The following is a 21,114-nucleotide window of genomic DNA, read 5'->3' as shown; positions in this document are numbered from 1 at the left end:
TTTGTTATTATTCTTATTATTCTTGCCCATTATTTCTTATAGCGCCTGTACACGTGCATTGATTTATTTGCAGCAATAGTTAGTATTTTAAACTATCGTGATACCAACTGTTTACGATTAAAAGTGCTGACTGTCTCTCCAATCTCTTTCTTCAAGAGTCCGAGACGCAATGTTGTCATTTTATAGTACTATTTGACAGGTCATAAAAATGAGTCTACGCGGTGCAGTTCGTTTTTTAGAAGGCAGGTTCGCCACTATCGTTCTACTGCGCAAGCGTAGATCGAAAAAACCCCAACTGTCGCATGAAAACTCAGAAGCTTCCGAACTTGTTGCATGCATGCAATCTTGCAACTTGCATGACAATACGTTTTACACGTGCATTCTCTTGTTATGGCCGCGATAATACGCACTGTCAGCAGTAAATCCATGCACGTGTAAACGGGGTACCTAGTGGGTGAAAACCTCCCCAAATAACAACTACTCATGCATCGCCCTTTTTTATTTTATTTTATATAATTATTTATTTATATTTTATGATATTTACCTACATATTTTACTAAAATAAATAAACATTTTGTTTCATTTTTTTTTTTGAATACGCTTATCGAAAAAGTCAGCGAAAATGTACAGAATCACCAGAAGGTATTTTCATTTGTTCCCTTATTGAAAGCGACAGTAGCCGTTCATAATATATTATGACGTGACGTCCTAAGGGGAAAGGCCGTATTATACTATATTATATAATCTGATGATTTGTAACGAAGGGTTTAGAGGTGGTTGAGGGAAATGTGAAGAATAATATAATTACTGAAATCAACAATTTTCATCAAATATTTTTTAACGAAAAAGGTGTGACATTATTTAGACAGAAGGTTAAAGATTTTGTTACGATAAGAGGTGACGGGTGAGAAATACCGAAAATCGTATTCATAAGTACATAATATGAATATACATAATTTGAAAACATCTCAGATATATTCCTACTGGAAAAATACGACGCCCGATGGGACTTGAGCCTGTAACTAGAGTTGGGATTCGGAATTTCCCGACAGGAGTTCTCGAGAAATTTTCGAAATTTTCCATCCTGAATCTCGAGAATTTAAAATTTTAAGATTTCGGGGAATCCCTGATTTGGAGAATCTTTTCTCGAGATTCGGCATTTCTTTATTATCAAATATTAATTGAAAAAAATATTAAAAATATTAATTAAACGAAAAAACGAAACTGACGGGGCATTTAACACAATTAAGCCAACGTCGACTCAAAATGAGCGCAATTTTTCAACATCAGGAAATTTTGTGTCTCAAAAACATACGCGATTGTCAGACGCAGCCATTGACGGTCTGTGTTTTTTGAAATCCTATTTTAATAAGTAATGTTTTAAATATTTTTTGTTTTTCTACTTCTATTTGTATGTTTTCTTACTTCAATAAAAAAAACATATTTTTTTGAAATTTGTCTGTTTTTACACTGATTTTAGGATTTATTACAGTTTTTTTTTTAATTTTCTCGATATCTCGAGAATTCTTTTCAGGAAATCCCGAATCTCGAGATTGAGATTTTCTCGGGAAATACCCAACTCTACCTGTAAGAACTGGATTCATGCCTATGTGCTTTACCAATTAATTTACGGGCATCATACTTATTTACGATGAATTTAACCAGTAGTTCCTACATAAAATGCTTATCAAATTGCATTAATGTTGGCTATCGGTTTTTGTGTTTTAAATCAAGGTGTCAATTAAGTGCTATAATTACTAACCGATAACTCAAAATTTTAGTTATAACGTATACTACCCTCCACGTAACCTTGCAATTTGGAATATATTTTTTTGAATTAATTTGAATTATTTGATGAAATCAGCCAATCAGGCGCCTGGCATTTACTAATACACTAATACGCAGTGCGTATTACACACAAATCTTTTCACTGTGTACAATTGCAAAGTTACGTGGAAGATACTTTACTTGCACTTATTATTAGCAAGTGCAAGTACGTTATAATTCTTATTTTCAAATATTGTGAATTATTCGTAGAATGAAAGAAATAGTTTATTACATAATATTGGTATATTTTAGATTGAGGAGTTACGAATCACTGTTTGACAACCCCTATTTCGGCCTATTGTTCATAAATCTAGTAAGTGGGCGTATTTGTGTTTATACAGCAAACATTACGTCTACATTGTCGTGATGTTTCGCCATTTTGCTGGCCGCATCTCGTCCTTGCAAATTACGTAAATGATAGGATATTAATTTAGGCGAGTAGTTGGTTCGTGCCGGCGAATAGTAATTAGTCAGGTAATTCACTAGCTTAATGCCGATTTAACGCTCTAGCGACTAGGAACACCTGTAACAAAAGTAATAACGTTTCATTTCGCTTCCTATAAAAAAAGTCGCGATCGCTAATGCCGCAAGAAATGGGCAATTAAGCAAGTTCGAATCGAGCTGATGACAAAAACGTTAAATAAAACCTGTTCTACGGCACGTGTTCTCAACCAGTGGCGGGTTTAAGGACGTGGAGGCCCGACGCACTGACTGATTTTAAGCCTCCCCCCCACGATAAATAATAAAATAAAAACCATGAATTTCAATTATTTTTATTCATATGAAGTTTGGTCTTTATCTGTTAAATAACGTTCTTGAATAAACCTTAAAAATAAATTTGATGCATGCATGGTTCGGTTCGAGACCCGTTTTAGTTATATAGTGAAGTTATTTTGTCATGCTTTGGGTAATATTGCAAATCAATTTGTGATTTTTTTAAAGCGTTTAGCATAATCGAATAATTTTATGCCTGGTTTGAACTGTTTCGAGGCCCCATTTTAAATCTTCTGACGAATCAATGGCGTCATAAAAAAATCGACGCCGTTGCTAACCCAAAGAACCTTTGTTAAACCTTTGTCTTGTCTCACTATTACGGATAGTGATCAGTGAAATTACAGGCATTTCTAACAATCTCCTTCCAGTGATCCAGCGTTGATCTTGTTGCTTCCTTCATTGAAATTCAGTCGGTCCATCCAGAAGGCACACACCCTCGGGACCTCCTTCTTTCGACGCCACCTATCACATTCTTCTCCAGGCTACTCGCAGCTCTATTAACTCGTTCACTGCTGACTAGTTAATTACCACAACACGGTCACTGCTAAAGACACGCCTGGCTTGAAGCAATTAGTATGATAATTAAATGTGGCAATTAACTCGTTAGCAGTGAAAGTACTATCTAATGGCCACGCGCATAGCGCGTCTTTAGCGCTGAAAGACTTAACTATGTGACTGAAGAATTGAAGAATGTGTCTCTTGCAGGTGGTTGAAAGAGGTTTAAGCCAAAAATGGCCGAACGTGACGATTCTCTTCCTATCGGATTTTCTAGGAGTCCAGGTTTCAACACCTTATAGAAAGATTAAAAATTTCAAACCATCGATAAGAATTTATACAAGCAAAAATAATCAACTATCAATGGAAAAGATAAATATTTATATTCTAATCGATTTGAGTTTTGTACTGTCATTTGAGTAATTTTTTGGGACCCCAGTTTCGCCTTTGGGCATGTTCAGGCACTATCCTATTACCTAAGCAAAGGATCAGGTATAAATATGTTTAGGTAATAAGGTTTTTAACTTTTTTTATTGTATTAATTTGCTGTGTATTAACTTTACTATAATTAACTGCATTCGTTATCAGTGTCCTTATTATTAATTATTTTTATAAATATTTATCTTCAAGATACAAAAGTATGATGTTTGATAATAAATGAACAAAGACCAGTAAAGACAAACCAAAAGTAATATTTTCTGTTATTCAAAATATAATTGAATCCAGTTCAAAAAAGTGTTATGTTTTTACAGTAAATGCAACAAAATTGAAATCATCATCATCATCATCATCAGCCTGAATCTATCCACTGCTGGATGAAGGCCTCTTCAAGTTGCTTCCACTTCTCTCGGTCCTGTGCATTGCGTTGCCACGTACTTCCGCAGAACTTTATCATTTCATCGATCCAGCGGCCTCTAGGTCTACCTTGTGGACGTTTTGTACTTCTTGGATACCACTGGATGACTAGATTTGTCCAACGATTGTCTCTTCTTCGAGCTATGTGTCCAGCCCATCTCCATTTAAGGCTTTTAATAAACTCTATTACATCGCAAACCCTTGTCTGCTTCCTTATCCACTCATTCCTCTTTTTGTCCTTTCGCGTTATGCCCAGCATGCACCTCTCCATACCACGTTGTGCTACTCTAAGTTTCTGGATCTCTCTTTTACTTAGGGTCCATGTTTCACACGCATATGTCATCACGGGAAGCACACACTGGTTGAACACTTTGCGCTTTAGGCACAGTGGAAGGTCACTTTTGAAGACATTATTCAGGCGGCCAAAAGCACTCCAGCCTAGCTTTACTCTGCGAACAATTTCATCAAATATACATCCATCTATAGATACTTGTTGTCCCAGATAGATGTAGCTTTTCACCTGTTGTTTCAAAGACGAAAGTCATGTTCAACTGCTTTGCAGGCCAAAAAGAGATCCTCATCAATGGCACTCAGCTCGAACAGGTGAAAATTGAAATACTGCCCCTAAAAAGTAATGGTTAATCATATTCCTTCAAAATCTCAATAAAATCATATTATGTATATTACAACTGTACTTGCTTTTTACATTTTCACGACTCAATACGTATGGTTAGAGTTGGGTATTTCCCGAGAAAATCTCAATCTCGAGATTCGGGAATTCCCGAAATGATGAAATTTTGAATTCTCGAGATTCGGGATTTCCAGAAAGGAATTTTCGAGATATCGGGAATTTTAAAAAAAAACCTTTAAAAAAATTTTAAATCAGTGTAGAAACTCAAAAAACCCAGACTTTCAATCGCTGCGTATGACAATGGCGTACCTACGCCTTTGAGACACAAAATTCCCTGATGTTTCAAAAATTGCGCTCATTTTGAGTTTACGTTGGCTTAATTGTGTTAAATGCCCCGATCAGTCTTTGAACGTTTTGTGTTTCCTGTCCACTTTTTTCATATAGAAAATCGTTTTTTCAATTAATATTTGATAATAAAGAAATCCCGAATCCCGAGAAAAGATTCTCGAGAACCCGGATTTCCCGAAATGTTAAAAATTTCAATTCTCGAGATTCGGGATAGAAAATCTCAAAAATTTCTCGAGAATTCCGCGTCGGGAAATTCCCGAAACCCAACTCTACCTATGGTGCCTACGATCGACCAAAACCCATCTTGCGATCGACGTGTTGGACATGCCAGACTACATTATCTATTTAAACTTTTTCTAAGCTTCTTTACTAAGCGATACATGAATACTATTTTTATTTTCAGAAAATATTCAGTGAACCATTGAAGAAAAATCAACACCATCAACACTGAAATATTTATTCCTGATTATTATTTCCACAATGGGGACATTATTTGAAATATGGACATCGCAGAGTTGCCAATATCATCAATCATGTCCGTAAACTCGGCTATTGAAGAATATTTCTTTCGTTAAAATGACAATATCTTGATTGCAAAGCCCCAACAGGGGCCAGAGGTATGTTTCAAATTATATACCTACTTACTTAATTCTTTCTCTCATAACTAAACCGGAGTTACTTGGAAACCATATGGCATTGATCGTTAATTATGTTATTTTTATTTTATTCGAATGTAACGAGACAAAATCAAGACACAGAATAAAATAATATTTCTATGGGGTACAGGGTAGATTTCTTCGTTCGTCTCTTATTAGTTTTGCTGTGGGTTATAATCGAACTTGGTGTGGTTTATTAAAGTTTACAATGACAATTAATACATGACAGTGGCAAAGAGTGGAGGTAGGATGTGTAGATCTGACAAAAATAGCGCACACTTTATCAGTCATACTAATTTGTTTTCATTGAACACAAATAGAATACAAATTGCAGTTGGTGTTGGTTAATTTTTGAAATTCAATTAAGCGCTGCCTAAATCGAACCATAATGGATAGATAAGTATTTTTCTATTTTTAAAATATCTGTATAATTAAATGGCATAATATCAGATATTTCATAGATAGAAGAATATTTTTTATCTATGATAATTTGGATTAGGCAAGGTTTAATTGAATTATAAAAATTAACCAACACCATCTGCAATTTGTATTCTTTATTATACAAATAAGTATGACTGACAAAGTTTAGTGTGTGCTATTTTTGTCGGATCTCTGCAGCCTACCTCCATCCTTTGCCACTGATTTATGGCGGGTATAGTATAATTCGCATGGCGAGTCTGATCATGTACATAGTTCAGTCGACTAGCTTGCTCGACTGGCGACTGAACTAGACGAGCTAGATATTTGACTGAGCTGAACTCATTGATAACTGAAGGTCAGGCAGTCTTTTATATAGTTGAATGGCCAATCCCTTCTTTGCTCCTATGTGATTATATTGCTGCACTCTATGGTAAGATCCACATGAGCGGTACTGCGTACGATGTTTAAATAAGGGAGCAAGAAGATATTCAGATGCCGTGGATTTTGCTGTATATTTATATTAAAATGTCAAATTTGAGATAAATATTTAAGGTAAGTCGGGGGAATATACCTAATTTTTACTTTGACGGATTACTGATAAACACTTTATTATAATATTTAGCAGCAATTCCATTAAAAAATTAACTGGAACAAAATAAAAAAATATAAAAACTAGAAAAACTAAAAATGCCATCTTCCCGCACTGTGTTGGGGAAAGATGCCACAAACCAAAAAAAATTAAGACGTACACAAGTTGCAAATGTCCGGAGTGGACATGCTTGTTGCATGTAGCCATTGTTGGCATCTTACACATGCAATCCAATCAACTGTAGGGCCTTCTTTATCAAAGTGATATCCCTTGCAAATGGCGCAATAGTTTTCTTCATCACTCAATTCACTCACATCAGAAAGGCTAATTACGCTACAATACTACAATATAGAATTTTTATATTATTTTTTTCAATTACAGATATACGTTTCAATGTTAATGCAATAATGATTAAAGATGAGGCTTTGCAAAATACTAAAAACTGAGATAGTGAATGACTAAAAATATTCGAAATGGCATCTTCCCCCATTTGTAGGGGTTAGATGCCAAGGACAGAAGTAAAATAACGCCGGTGTGCAAGATAACCTCAAATAATAAAATGTGTTGCCGAACATAGTGTATTATTCAATGAAACTGAACTTAACCATGAATCAAATCAAATCTTCATGCTGAGAATATTTTGAATTAATGTGTAAATTTTCGATATTAAGTGTACCACCAAAAAAATGGGTACTTGCCTCGTTTTATAAGCGTATTTTTTTAATTTAAAATTTAACAGGACCAACGCCTAGCATGTATTCTCCGGTACTAATAACCGATCCTAAAAATGATTGCTACACCGATATCTAGCGATGGACGAATAATTTAATTGAGCTTTGGTGTCTTCCCCCATCAGGCATACTCCCCTGACTTACCTGACTTTTGTATTTGATAAAACAAACAAACATTATTTACATCCACCGTCAGTAGCTTATTCATATATTTTATGAGTGAAATAACTAGTGGTGATTTTATAGATTACAGACTTTCTCTATTGCCAAAAGGAGACGGATCAAAACCGAGACTGAAAATGGATTGGCTGATGTGCCTCATCTGTCTGGCGTTGGGTGCCTTCATTTTACTCGTTGTCCAAGGCGTCTTGATCGCCTGGTATATAGGAGGAGCGCCGGAAGGGAATCCGGCCCCGCCTCTTCCGCCCCCTGGGGATTGTCAACTGCCCAAGGTGATAGTCTTTATATACTCAATACATTCATTGAACCCATTGGCTGCCATTATAATTATTTGTACCTCAGAACCAGTGTCTAGTTAAAATATTGCAGAAAAATTTTTAAGTACTGATTTTGTACCTCAAGTATCATATTATTGTCTTTCAATGTCTATTCATACAAAACTCTAAAACTCATAAAGCCAAAAAGCTGTAAGTCCATAGACATCGGACAGTTAACAAATTTATAATTGAATTTTCCCAAATGTATTCTTTTTGGACATACGATACACTGACTCTCAGGTATGGATATATTATATTAGTTGAAAATAAGACCTCACAAATTGAATTCATTTAATATCCATTGTAATAAATAAGGCGATTCTGATATATGAAGTTTCATTTAGCTTTGTAAAATAATCTGCTAATTCTATTTTATTCTATGACTCCACGATAGCCGAGTGGTAATGTGTTGACTTATAGTGGCCTGGGTCCCAGGTTCGAATCCCGGGTCTGGCAATATTCACATGTTTTCAACGTGTATATGGAGTCAGAGTATGGACCTAATAGGTTCTGCAAGTGGCTGACATACAATTCTCATAAAAACAAAAGTCTGTTAATACAACCTCCATTCTGTGGAGGCCGACATGATCCCTTTTGGATCCAACATGGTGATGTGATGTATTTTATCATCAAATGCGAGATGCATTACTTATCTAGTTATCTACGTAGTCATCTTAACCGATAGTAAGGTGGGAAAGTGATAACATTTTTGTACTCCACAGGAGATCCTAAATGAGATGGGCATATCATCAGAAGGAGGAGACTGCGCGGCGGCAGTGAGTCTCACGCTGCAGTTCCTCTTTCAAGAGTTGAAACATGCCCCCGCTCCGCTGGCCTGGCTCCATCGGAAGCTGCACCAAGAGATGGTGGACTTGCTCACCAGGACTACGTCTGGAAAATTCTTTGAATCCCTCACGGTAATCTCTCATACAATTAGATCTCAATTCAAATTACGTTTGTTGTCATGTCCATTAACCTGATGAATCCCTACAGGTTCGCAGCGTGGCCACGGGTGATGCGGCGCCTCGCGTTCGATGGGCGGGGGTGGAGCATGCTGAAACAGGACCCGGGGGGAGACTTCGAACTTTGGATTTGTTGTTGGATATCGATTATTCTGGTGGGTTCAGGCTTGCTGTCGACGCTGGAATGCTTTTAGGGAAAACCGCCTGCTTGGATATTGAAGGTGAGATTCTCTTTTTTGTCTGACTTGGTATTTCAATTTGATGCTTTAAACTGCAATCAACAAATTTTTGTTAGTTCTATAATCTCATCAGAGGTTTTCATAGGTGTTTTAGATATAGCCAAAATATTAATTGGCTTTTAATATTGTTACCCATGCATATTATGCATTCAGTTCTTCTTTTGATAGTATTACTTTCGGTCAATATAAATATATTAATAAAAAGTTTGCATAATGTGTTCTTATCTGACAAATTTAAATATATAGGTACATAGAGACCGATCTCTATAAGCTAGCGTACACGTCATCACGGTTCTTTTATGAACTAGTGGAACTAAATTCCTAAATTCCTCCCGCTTCAGCATCTTAACACTGCATTACGTCCGCCCCCCGCCAACTCCATCGTCAATGCGACGCGATGACATGTACGCCAGCTTATAGAAATCAGAGTCTACATAATTATTGTACAAAATATTCATAAATAAATACTTGCAGTTCTACTGAAACATTTCGCAGGCCCAACAGAAGCCTTGCGGACTCCAGGTCCGCGACCTATGAGTTTGGGAAGCATAAAAATAAAAGAACCACATTATTTATGACATTAGACTTCTTGATAGAATATGTATGTTTTTGTAACTTGAAATATATCAATATTTCATTTCAAGACATTGTAGATACATGTTATTTTTTTTTACATTTTGATAAAAATTGTCAAATAGATTACTGAACCGTCAATCAGAAATTAAAGACCTTGGCATATTGTTTGACTCACGTTTATCATTTCGCTCGCACATCACTTCTACGGCATTGCGTGCGAGCAAGCTTCTAGGATTCGTCATGAGACAAGCCAAGTCATTCAAGAATCCAACTGTTTTACGTACACTCTATGTGTCGTTAGTACGGAGTATTCTTGAGTATGGCTCCATCATCTGGAGTCCTTATGAAGTTTCCTATAAGCTTGTTTTAGAGCGTGTTCAGAAAAAATTTCTTCGTCATCTCTATTTTAAAGTTTATAATTATTTTCCTTTTGACACCTTCTCAAACGAGTATTTTCCGACTAACTTTCTTCAAGGCATGCTCGCCTTTCATTCTCTTGAAGCTCGTAGGTCACTTCTGCTCTTAAAGCATTTTTCCCTGCTCTCACGTGGTATAATTTTCAATCCCGATATTCTAGAAAATTTAAATTTTTACACACCCGTCAATTACATGCGTGGTCGCAGCCATGACCTATTTTGGGTGAAAGCTGTTTCCTCATGTCAGGCTCACCAGGCACCAATAGCGAGGGCTGTGCGGTTGGTCAATGCACTCCCTAGAGATGTAGATATTTTTGGCGATCCATTATATATTCTGTTTTTTAAATTCTATTTTATTGTTTAATTTGTATTTTTTGAATCATTGTTGTTTTCTTAAATTTTATTTCTTTTGTATAAAACTATTTTTGCTTTCTTTTTTTCCTCCACTTTGTTTTTTCTGATTTTCCTAACTGATTACTTGTAATTTTTATTCTAAATGTCATGTTGTGAACGTCCTGAATTAATAATTTGTTATGTACTCAACGTGTCTTTTTCAAATAAATAAATAAATAAATAAAACGTCAGTCCAATTGATATAATTACTTTTTTGTTTATCCCAGTGGAGCAACTGTCTGGACGAGCCCGCGTAAGATTCACCCGCGAACCCTACACTCATTGGTCTCTGTCATTCTTGACCCCTCCGAGGTTGGATCTGAGGGCTCGGCCTCTGAAAGGCCGTTTGGCCGCACTCATTCAAGCGCACGCACGAAGAGCACTTCAGAGGAGACATACCCTGCCCAACTATACCATCAGGTAATATCAAAATAGAAGAATAAAGTGATTACATGATTTAGAAGAGCAATTTCCTATTATTTTGTATTACATATTACAATCATTATATTATCTTAATTCTTAACAGATACAAACCTTTCTTCACCAAGACTGACCCATCTCAGCTCGATTTGCCGGCCGTGGACCATTCGATCAAACTGCAAGGAGTATTCGAAGCCACCCTTGTGGAAGTCACCCGGCTGTACACCAACACGTGGAGTTCGCAAAAGGGTGCAAACAGTCGAGTCTACTGTACCATGTCCCTCGACTCAAATCCGTGGATATCTTACAGACGGGACGAAGAAGGTTCCACTTTTACTTTAGACGTCGTAGTGACTAAAGAAAGAAGCCAGCAATTGGGTGCTGTTTTTAAGCAAGTCAACTCTGATGATAAATTAAACAAAGGTTACGTGGCTGTTGAAACTATTGTCCCATTGAGTGCGGCGTATAAAGCGGATCTGAGGCGTGGAGATGTTCTGATCGCCGTCGACGGCAAGACCGTGACTACCACCAGTCAAGTGGCGAAGGCGGTGAAAGGAATCGCCAGACCCTGTTTCACAGTTAGAGTCGAACGCAGAGTTAAGAAGTGTTTCGGCTCAGACGAATCTAGAGAAGATGCAAAACATGAACTGCTGGGTGTCAGCGGCGAGGATGCCGAGCCAGGGGCTCCAAAGAGATCGAAAAGTAACAGCTTCTCGTTCAGAAAGATGTCTGAAGTTTTGGAGAGCGCCAGAAATGTGGGCCACGAAGGGCGAGCCTTGCTGAGAGCCGCACATAGTAATTCCAGCATACAGGTTATTCATTTTTTGCTTTCCATTGAACTAGCAGTGTATGTTCACAGTTATTATTGTGTCTCATATTAATTTTAATATTCTCATCTCGTATTGTAACATTTCTATTAGTCATCAAAAGTAGTTACTTTCTGTTTTATTCAATACAAATAATGATCACAGTACTAAACTTTATTTCTTTTTATAGGACCCTGAAAAATCTGCATCTAATGCTGCAGAAACATCCGACCAGCACGAATCTAAGTCTTCATGTAAAACTCATGAAGATCCCCCTTCGCAGTCCCCGGCGAAAGCGACGTCTACATCCAATATCATTTCGTTCTCGAAACACGCGGACACCATCCAAATGACATTCGGTTTCGGCTTAAGGAAAAGACGGTGCTCCGTCGAAAATAGAACATCGTCAGACAGTTCAAACAGCAGTACCCCCACCGCTTCAAGTCCCGGAACACCCTCAAAACGTACGGACAAAACCTCTAATTCGGCAGTTATAAAACCGCCGAACGATGACGGCAAAGACTCAAATCGGAGAGCGACCGGCCGCAGTATGGAATCTCAGAGCAGCACCAGTCTGTCCGACGCTCAGCGGGAAACCATTGAGAGGATCGCCGATGAGAATGTTTCCATGGCAGGTTCCGTGGACGACTTGTCGGAGATCAAGGACATTAAGATCTGTAACCCGCGGATATCCATCGACAGTTGTGGAGAATTGTACAAAACTAGAGCCGACGAGCAGAATGACTTGCTGCTGACGCACGCAACCGGATGTCTGCCGCTTTGCGAGGTTTTGGGCTACGATGAAAAAGCGGTCTTCGCACTGAATAGGAATCACCGATATCTCAATTTGAATGTGTGGGGAAATAACGGCAATTGCAATGAAGAGGTGTTGCTGGCCTATTTGAATATTCCTCTGATGACCGTTTTAAATGAATGCAAGAGTTCCAAGATCGGAAAGTATGTACGAAAGTTTACTCTGCTCCCTCCTGAAGTCAATCTCACCGTGAGGTACGTTAATAATATATATATTAATTCTTTCATTCAACTATACCACCATCTTCTTATACACTCAATAAATCTTATCATCGTACTTATTCTATCTTACTTATTTGTCATACTCATGACAGTGAACTAGTGCTAGAGTACCCGTCTCTGAAACCATCGGGTGTGAGCTGTATCCCGCATCTGGCAAAAATTACATGTTATTTCACCCAAAGGTTTGAAAGAAAACTGTTATTATCATTATCACTCTGTGGAGGTCCATATTCTCCACTATAGAACAAAAATGATTGTTTATTTTTTTTCTCCCTGTTACTCTCAAATCTGGGAGAATAATATGACAAACGCAAGGTTGCGATCTTCTCATCAGTCCAATGTCACACACATTGTGCCTATTGTTAGCACTGCTAAAGGTTGGGAGAGGGAGGTACAAAATCTGAGAGGCTATGCAACTAAGTTATAGACTATCAGATATTCATGCTTGTTTGGAGTACATCTCTCGGCCACCAGAAATAATTATTTGTGATCACACCCTTCACTATACATTAATGTGTTCCCTTGTATATTTTATCTATTAAAATACAATTATATACAATATCCTATTTAATCATTACCTTTCTTTTCAGCAAAACACATCCTCTTTCCACTCACTCCGGTTTTGAACCTTGCCTCTGTTACGGAGACGTCCTGCTGTCATTCGTGTGGTCATCGTCGGCGAGTCCCGATAACGGCAGGGGCAGTTTTCAGAGTCAGTCTCGGAGCTCCTCTATCGGTCCGCAGGATAATATGGACGGCGACTTCATCGCCTTGGAGTGCACAGAAGAAATGAATCATCACGACGACGTTCCCACCAAACACGGCAAGGGAGATTGGAAACAGCATGATTTTCTGCGCACACACTTTCACAGAAGTACCCAGTGTGATTTCTGTGGTAAAAAGGTTAGGAAAACATTTTCCTCGGTAGATGCTGAAGATTAGGAATATCTGTGCTGATCAGTGGCGAAGGGTGGAGGTAGGCTGTTAAGATCCGCCATAAATAGTGCACATTAAACTTTTTCAGACATACATATTTGTTTTCATTGAAATAAGACTACAATTTACAGATAATGTTGGTTAGATTTAAAAAATTCAATTAAACCCTGAAAAACCAAGCCATAATAGATAATAGTCAAAAAATACACGTCTATCTATAAAATATCTAAAATTATGCAATTAAATCATACATAACTTTGAGCATTTTATAGATAGAATAATATTTTTTATTTATTATAGTTTGATTTACGCAGGACTTAATGAATTAAAAAAATGAACCAACAATATGTGTAATATGTAGTTTTAATCCAACGAAAACAAATAACTATGAGTGAAAAATTGTGCACAATTTTGTCGTATTGCCCAAATTAGACCAAATCCATTATTGTTTCGTTTAGGCAGAGTTTAATTGATTTTTAAAAACTAACTAACACCATCTGTAAATTGTAGTCTTAATTCAATAAAAACAAATACATATGACTAACATAGCTTAGTGTGCACTATTTATAGCGAATCTTAACAGCCTACCTCCACCCTTCGCCACTGGTGCTGATTGATTTTGTTTATTTCAAACAATACGGACTATAATTATATCAATTAAATAATAATGCCAAAGTGTAATATCATTGGCTGCTTACATCGTGACAAATTGTCTTTTCATACGCTAAGCAAATAAATATCATAGCACCAGTGTAAAGTTCTCTTCAAATGAATCTGCAATGCAATGTCCAGTGGACAAGAGGTCTTTTTTTTCACTTAAATTTCATACATTTTGGGCTGTATAGAAGAAGGTTTTTTTTTCAGTGTCTATGATTTATTTATATAATATGCTGTTTTAATAATAAATCTATTTTTTATTGTTATTAGATCTGGCTAAAGGACGCCGTACAGTGCAGGGACTGCGCAATGTGTTGTCACAAAAAGTGTGTAGCCAAATGTCAAAGCAGTGGAAGGTGTCAGCCAGCGCTCGCTACCAACCAAGGTGTGGCCATTAAGTTGTCTTTTATCGAAAAATTCATTGTAATGTTCATTTTATAATCATCTCACAATATCTCGATGACTTTTCACATTTTATTGATTTTATCATATATTTGTAGATGGCAGCACATCGCCGTCCCAAGAATCAAGCGGCCACAATATGTCACCACACCGTCCGGAATTCATAATGACTGAGCATCTGGACGGAACAGATGATCATCAAAATGGCTCGGTTTTGACCCCGGCTGTTTCGCAAGAGTCGCTTCACCACAGAGACAGTAATACGCCTTCTGGAAAGTCAGACGAAGGTATCTACTCTGTTTTGAAATTTCTTTAATGAAATGTGCCAAAACTGGATCAAACATTGGCTTTCCCTAGGCAGTGAACCACCAGATGAGATTAAGAGGTTGGGTGCATTTTGTCTCTGTTCTGGCAGAACACACTAACTGGAGAATACTAGTTTCGAGTAATTTGACTTTGAAGTTTTTAAAATGTTTGAAATGGTCTATCATATGAGTTTATTAACTAATCGTAAAAATGATGACTGTAAAATAAAGACTATTTATTAAGAAGGTAAAAGTAAAAAATAAAGTAAAATTTTCTTTTTTTATGTTTATTTTCTTATTTGTTTATAAAAAAACGAATTAGTGTTTTTTGCCAGAACACATTTTGTCTTTTTCAGCGGTACTGATTACACTAAGTGTTATTTAGTGTTTTCTGCCAGGAGAAAAATGCAAAATATTCTAAAGCCATTGTCATAGTTTAAGGGAAAAATTTTAGTACGTAAAATTATGTAGGTATTTTTATAAAAAAAATGAGATAGATACATACTGCAATAGTATATTCTTATAGAGCGTGGAGATTATAAGTAGGTACATGTGTAAATAATGACAAGTAGAAGATATATTAATAAAGGGAATTTCAGAGTAACTATCATTGGTGGAAAAATAGCATCGTTAGGGTCATCATCATCAGTCTGAATCAATACACTGCTGGATGAAGCCCTCTCCAAGCTGATTTCACTTCTCTCGGTCCTGTGCGTTGCGTTGCCACGTACTTCCGCAGTACTTAACCATTTCATCGATCCATTTTGCGGACGTTTTGTACCTCTTGGGTACCACTGGATGACTACATTTGTCCATCGGTTGTCCTTTTTTCGAGCTATGTATCCAGCCCATTTCCATTTGTGGTTTTTAGAGAACACTATTACATCACAAACCCTTATCTGTTTTCTTATACAATCATTCCGCTTTTTGTCATTTCGCGTTATGCCCAGCACGCACCTCTCTATACCACGCTGTGCTACTATAAGTTTCTGGGTCTCTCCTTTACTTAGGGTCCATCGTTCACACGCACTTGTGATTACAGGAAGCACACACTTGTTTAACATTTTGCGCTTAAGGCACGAGTCATTTTTGAGTTACTGCATTTATGGCTCTTGCAGACGAATCATAAAATAAATTACATCTCTCATAATTATCAAGAAAAAGTATTTCAGCAGTGGCTTAATAGAAAATTAACCATGTGCATGTAGTCAAGTTAGGTGGTGATTCGTGAAAGGCATGACCACTTCTACGACTGGAAACATGACTTTCCTGGTTTCCTATTGCCTCGGGTAGATATATCACTGATGAAGAGTCACCTGAGCTTTGTTAGTAGAAGCACATATTGAATTTGTAGTTAATTCGAACACCAGTATACAGAGGGGTGGAGCCCATACGAGTCACGACCTTCGGCCATGAGGTTCCTACTATGAAGAAGAAGAATGATGCTAACACCTAAGTAACCAATACACTGGCTGAATACAATGGCACCATGCCTATATTCTTGACAATGGCCAGCGTTAAATAATATACAAAGTCATACTGCGTCTCTCATATACATATGAAACTAAGGTGCTCACACGGTGTAATTGTAGTTCGAAGTAAAGTAGTGAGGAGTTGGATTCACGACTACTTCCGATGCTGCTACCGTGACTTTTCGTGTATTACTTGCTATCGTCTTAGGTAGACGAATTACAAAATAGACCGTGTAGGTATATCATATTGTGCAGATGAATCAGAGGTGCGCTCGCGATGTGAGGAGTGAGAGCCACGTCGACTCCTTGGCATGGTGCTATATCTTTTCGTGTATACTATCGTCTCAGGTAGACAAATTTCAAAACAAACTGTATATGATTCCGACGAATCCGATGTACGCGCGGGATTCTCATTAAGTATTAAGTTACGAAGGTGAGGATTGGGAGTCACGACCACTTCTCGACCTATTACCATAACCTTTCGTGTATACTATCATCTCAAGTAGACAAATCACAGAAGAAAGTATGTCTCTCGGATTATGTATACGGGTTGTTAGGTAACGCACCTGGACTACATGTAAATAATCTTTTTAATGTATTTTATACATCAGTGGCTTGTTGTCGATTTTGATTATTAAATAATAAATGAATAAATAAAAGAACTATGATGATTAAAAGCAATATTTATAATTGCTAATTAGGCTCTGTCAATCTCTCAGATCATATTGTTGTAGAATGTAGAGAATATAGACACTAAGTCGCTTGCCAGTATAAGGTGAAAAGCAAAAATGGTTCTGGCAGAAAACACTAACTCAATTAGTTGTTATTTCCAGGCAACATTTCATAATTTTTCATTTAGTGCGTTTGCACAAAACTGTTTTTAAGTAAATGTATATTTTATAAAAATTAGTGTGTTTTTCCAGACGGTAAAGTTTGAAATAAAAAACATTTTGGTATAACTAACTCAATATGTCATTTTTTCGAATTAGTGTCTTCTGCCAGAACAGTGACGATTTAATAACAATAAAATTTTCTGTATCAGGTCTCTTGGGTCGAACAGCATTTGCCGGTTTATTAGGTGGTCTGCGAAGAGTGGGCAGTGCACACAGCCTGGCACCGCCAAACAATCAACCTCCGTCTGCCAAGAGTCTCCCGCCCTCGCCTCATCACACGCCTCGGTTTGTACTGAATTATCCTCATTTCTCCCTTGGTCATCATTGTGTATCTACATAAAAAAATTCTCACCAATATTTTAGCGGCTTGCCAATACATTGGAATAGACAGGCATGGTTAAGACTCTCATGAGACCATCTCAAAAGTTTTTCACTAAAATGATGACAATCGTGCTGTTACTGAAACTTTCTTGCTAGCAAGCAATATCTGACTTGGGACTACCTATGTAATTTCCAGGCGGCAATCGCCAGACGAAGACTCTGCGTGGTCGGCCTTGGAATTGGCCGCTGGTTCGGCTGAAATTCTGCTTGCTGAAGATCTCCTGAGACCGCTGTTGGCTGCTCGTCTGCCTCCCGATGTACTGCTCGCCAGAGCCAGAGATCTGGGACCGAGACTATTGGCTAATCTGCCTACTGATGTTAGAACTGAGAAGCTGAGTAACCTGGTAGGATTTTTTAAATTAATCATTACATTGTGTTAAATTGCACAATAGAATATGTGAGTATTTTTATTAGATTTTGACCATATATATTTAGATTATTAGATACCTCATAATGGTCCATTAAAAATAAACAATTAGATGGATATTATAATGGAACAACTTAACCATGAAATTGCGCAGATTGTGATTTCTTCTACTGCGTGTGAATTGCATAGGGTAAATTTAATTATCGTTACCATTTTTATTTCCTACTCTTACATGAAGCTTATTGCATCGTTTTCTAACAACCATGTATGTCATATTTTCTGTCAAAATTATCGAACTTGACGCTGACTTATACAGGTACATTTAAAAATACATATAAAACAGGATGTAAATTATCATGAAATTAATGTTTCTATCAGATAGCGGATGTGAAACTCTCGTTGGATACTGAGAGTTCCAAACTTGCCGACCTCCACCGATCACTCTCCGGTAAGGGCTTGTCGCAGCAAGAGAAAGCGAAGCAACACAAAGCCATGGAGCAGTGCGAAGAGAGAAGTCAAACGCTCACGGCTCTTTTACTCCATTGCTGCTCAGCTATGCAGAGCGTGGGCAGAAATTCCATCTCAGAATAAAGTACAATATGCGATGATGTCATCATTGCTGAAAAATATATTACAATGACAAACATTATAAGTGAACCAGGATTTTTCAAATTTTAATATGGTGTTAAAGATTATTTGAAACAATAATTGTTATGAACATATTAATAGATTCAGTTGTTATGTAATAGTGAAAACAGTTAAGTAATTGAAATAATGTTTAATATTATCTAGTAAATTGATTTGCACAAGTTTTTATTGTTATTGAATCATAGCTCCTACAATCATTGTGTGGTTTTAACACTTTAATTTTTGCTTCATTTTTCTAATGTCTTATTTTGATTAGAGAGCTGCTGTTCAAAATCTTTAGAAAAGAAGTACACATATAAAAAGTGTTCGCCGGAAAGGTTAACTACTATGTTTGGTCGCCATTTTTGGTAAAACTGAATTTTGACAGTTCATATTTGGAAATCGTGAAGTATAGATGTGGCAAATTTATTATAGAAAAATATTCGATAAACCAATGTGTTTTAATCGTAAAAATATTTTATCAAAATCAATCATCAATTATTGTGATTGATATTGTGATGAAAATTATGTAAAATTTTGGGTAGAAATAATGTGCTATCAAAACCCACTATTTATCGTTTAGTGAATGATTTTGAAGAAAGAGGCTCTGTAGCAGATAAGTACAGGTCTATGGCACAACGTACGAGAAGAGCAGTTGAAAACATTGCTGCTGTCCTAGAAAGTGTTCAAAACAATCTATCAACCTCAATTTGACACTGCTCAAGAAATTGGCCACCACGACAACTTTGTGGGAAATTGTGCATAAAGATTTGCATTTGTATCCATTTAATATTCAGTTGACACAAGAGCTTCTTCCAAAAGACCATTTGCGATGTCGTACATCACATACAGCTAATGTTACAATGGCATTACTGAGAAATCTGTTTCCACAACAAATTATCTCAAGAAATGGTGATGTCGATTGGCTTCTACGGTCGCAGGATCTAACAGCCCCGGACTTCTTTTTGTGGGGATATCTAAAGAGGAAGGTGTATGCCAACAAACCAGAATCACTATCGCAACTTAAATAAAACATTAGTGACGAAATTAATGAAATACCGGTTGAAATGTGTGAAAATGTGATGAAAAATTTTGTAAAAAGAGCTCGCATTTGTGAGGTTAGCAGAGAGACATTTAGCTGTCATTGTCTTTCATACGTAATTCGTAACATTTATCAGCATTAAAGCATTTTATTTTCATTTTTCATAAAGTCATACAAAATTAAAAAGTAATAAACCTTCCCGGCGAACACACTTCGAATCGACAATGGACTGTCCATGGATTTACATTAAATAATGTGAAAGTGTTGATCAATCATTGATTGTAGGGAATGATAAAACTACAAAGATTTGCACATGTGTTGTTTTGCATCAAGATGTATAAGTATTATAATTAAGAAACATTCAAAACAACTATACATATTTAGATACCGAGAATGCATTGTTTTTTTATAATCATTGAATAACTTTGCTGACTATTAGAGCAATATAAAATAGATTTATCTTTGAGTATTATAATATTATGTCATAATTTTTCCATTTGCAATATTGCATGATGATAAATCTCATTAATTAAATTAACAGAAGACAAACAATATCTTATAAATTTGGTCATTTGATATCTTATTTCAAGTCTTCAATACAACTGCTGCATAAATAATTGACATATTATTAGAAACATTCTGTACATTCTTCTGTAAAATACATAATGTAGATAATCCACTCTCAGAAAGCCAAATTATCACATAAATAATTTACTTATTTTTCAATGGTAAAACCCCTTAAATTCGAATTATAAAATACAAAATGTTTGGCAAAAAAATAATAAATCTTGAAAAAATGTTGCAATTTTGTAACATTGGTTTGTAAGATTTCTTTCAGAATTTTAGTGAATACAATATTTCTATTTAAGGCAAATTTCAAATTAACCGTGTTCGTATTAATGAGGTTTATTTGTAATATTTTTATGCATTTGTTCGACTAAAGCAAATATTATATCATCGTTGATTTGTAAGGTACTTACGTTTTATTTAATTTTGTGATGCGTTTATTATTTGTAATAGTTTCCCAAACTTCTTTGAACTACCTTGTCAGTCAAAAATGATACATTAAAAGCTTTATTAAAAATAACACTAGATATTTAAAATGCAATGTTTATGTTACATGCATAAAGTCCCATAACTCCAGTCACATCATAAAATTATTCATGTGGGTTAAGGTGAGAACTATCAATTTATATTACTTTCTCCTTTTCGCACCACAGCATAGCCAAAGCAATAGCAGTGTGCACTTTGGAAATCACTGATTCAGATAAATACTTATTAGTATTATTATGTATCCGGGGACTTAATGTGAGTATCTGACTCAATTATATATAAGTATTTTTTGAACAGGAGATTTCTCAT

General features: G+C 36.4%; 1 protein-coding gene across 1 annotated transcript in view; it reads left to right on the top strand.

Moving 5' to 3' along the window:
* Pdzd8 (PDZ domain containing 8) overlaps positions 1-20,497 on the top strand; it is a 44,457-nt gene extending 23,960 nt beyond the window's left edge. The window contains exons 2-14 of the mRNA XM_085947722.1: positions 5,334-5,547; positions 7,573-7,778; positions 8,546-8,740; positions 8,817-9,006; positions 10,637-10,829; positions 10,936-11,641; positions 11,826-12,643; positions 13,261-13,573; positions 14,534-14,648; positions 14,764-14,952; positions 17,485-17,620; positions 17,853-18,060; positions 18,462-20,497. Of these exons, the coding sequence (XP_085803848.1) occupies positions 7,626-7,778; positions 8,546-8,740; positions 8,817-9,006; positions 10,637-10,829; positions 10,936-11,641; positions 11,826-12,643; positions 13,261-13,573; positions 14,534-14,648; positions 14,764-14,952; positions 17,485-17,620; positions 17,853-18,060; positions 18,462-18,674 (3,429 nt within the window). The 5' untranslated portion in view covers positions 5,334-5,547; positions 7,573-7,625 and the 3' untranslated portion in view covers positions 18,675-20,497. The remainder of the gene's footprint in view (positions 1-5,333; positions 5,548-7,572; positions 7,779-8,545; positions 8,741-8,816; positions 9,007-10,636; positions 10,830-10,935; positions 11,642-11,825; positions 12,644-13,260; positions 13,574-14,533; positions 14,649-14,763; positions 14,953-17,484; positions 17,621-17,852; positions 18,061-18,461) is intronic.
* The last annotated feature ends 617 nt before the right edge of the window (positions 20,498-21,114 follow it).

Source organism: Rhyacophila brunnea, unplaced genomic scaffold (assembly GCF_057557595.1).
Source record: "Rhyacophila brunnea isolate RB1 unplaced genomic scaffold, BYU_Rbru_1.0 scaffold_2, whole genome shotgun sequence".
NCBI classification, from domain to species: Eukaryota; Metazoa; Arthropoda; class Insecta; order Trichoptera; family Rhyacophilidae; genus Rhyacophila; species Rhyacophila brunnea.
This window is presented reverse-complemented; position numbering and strand designations above follow the sequence as displayed.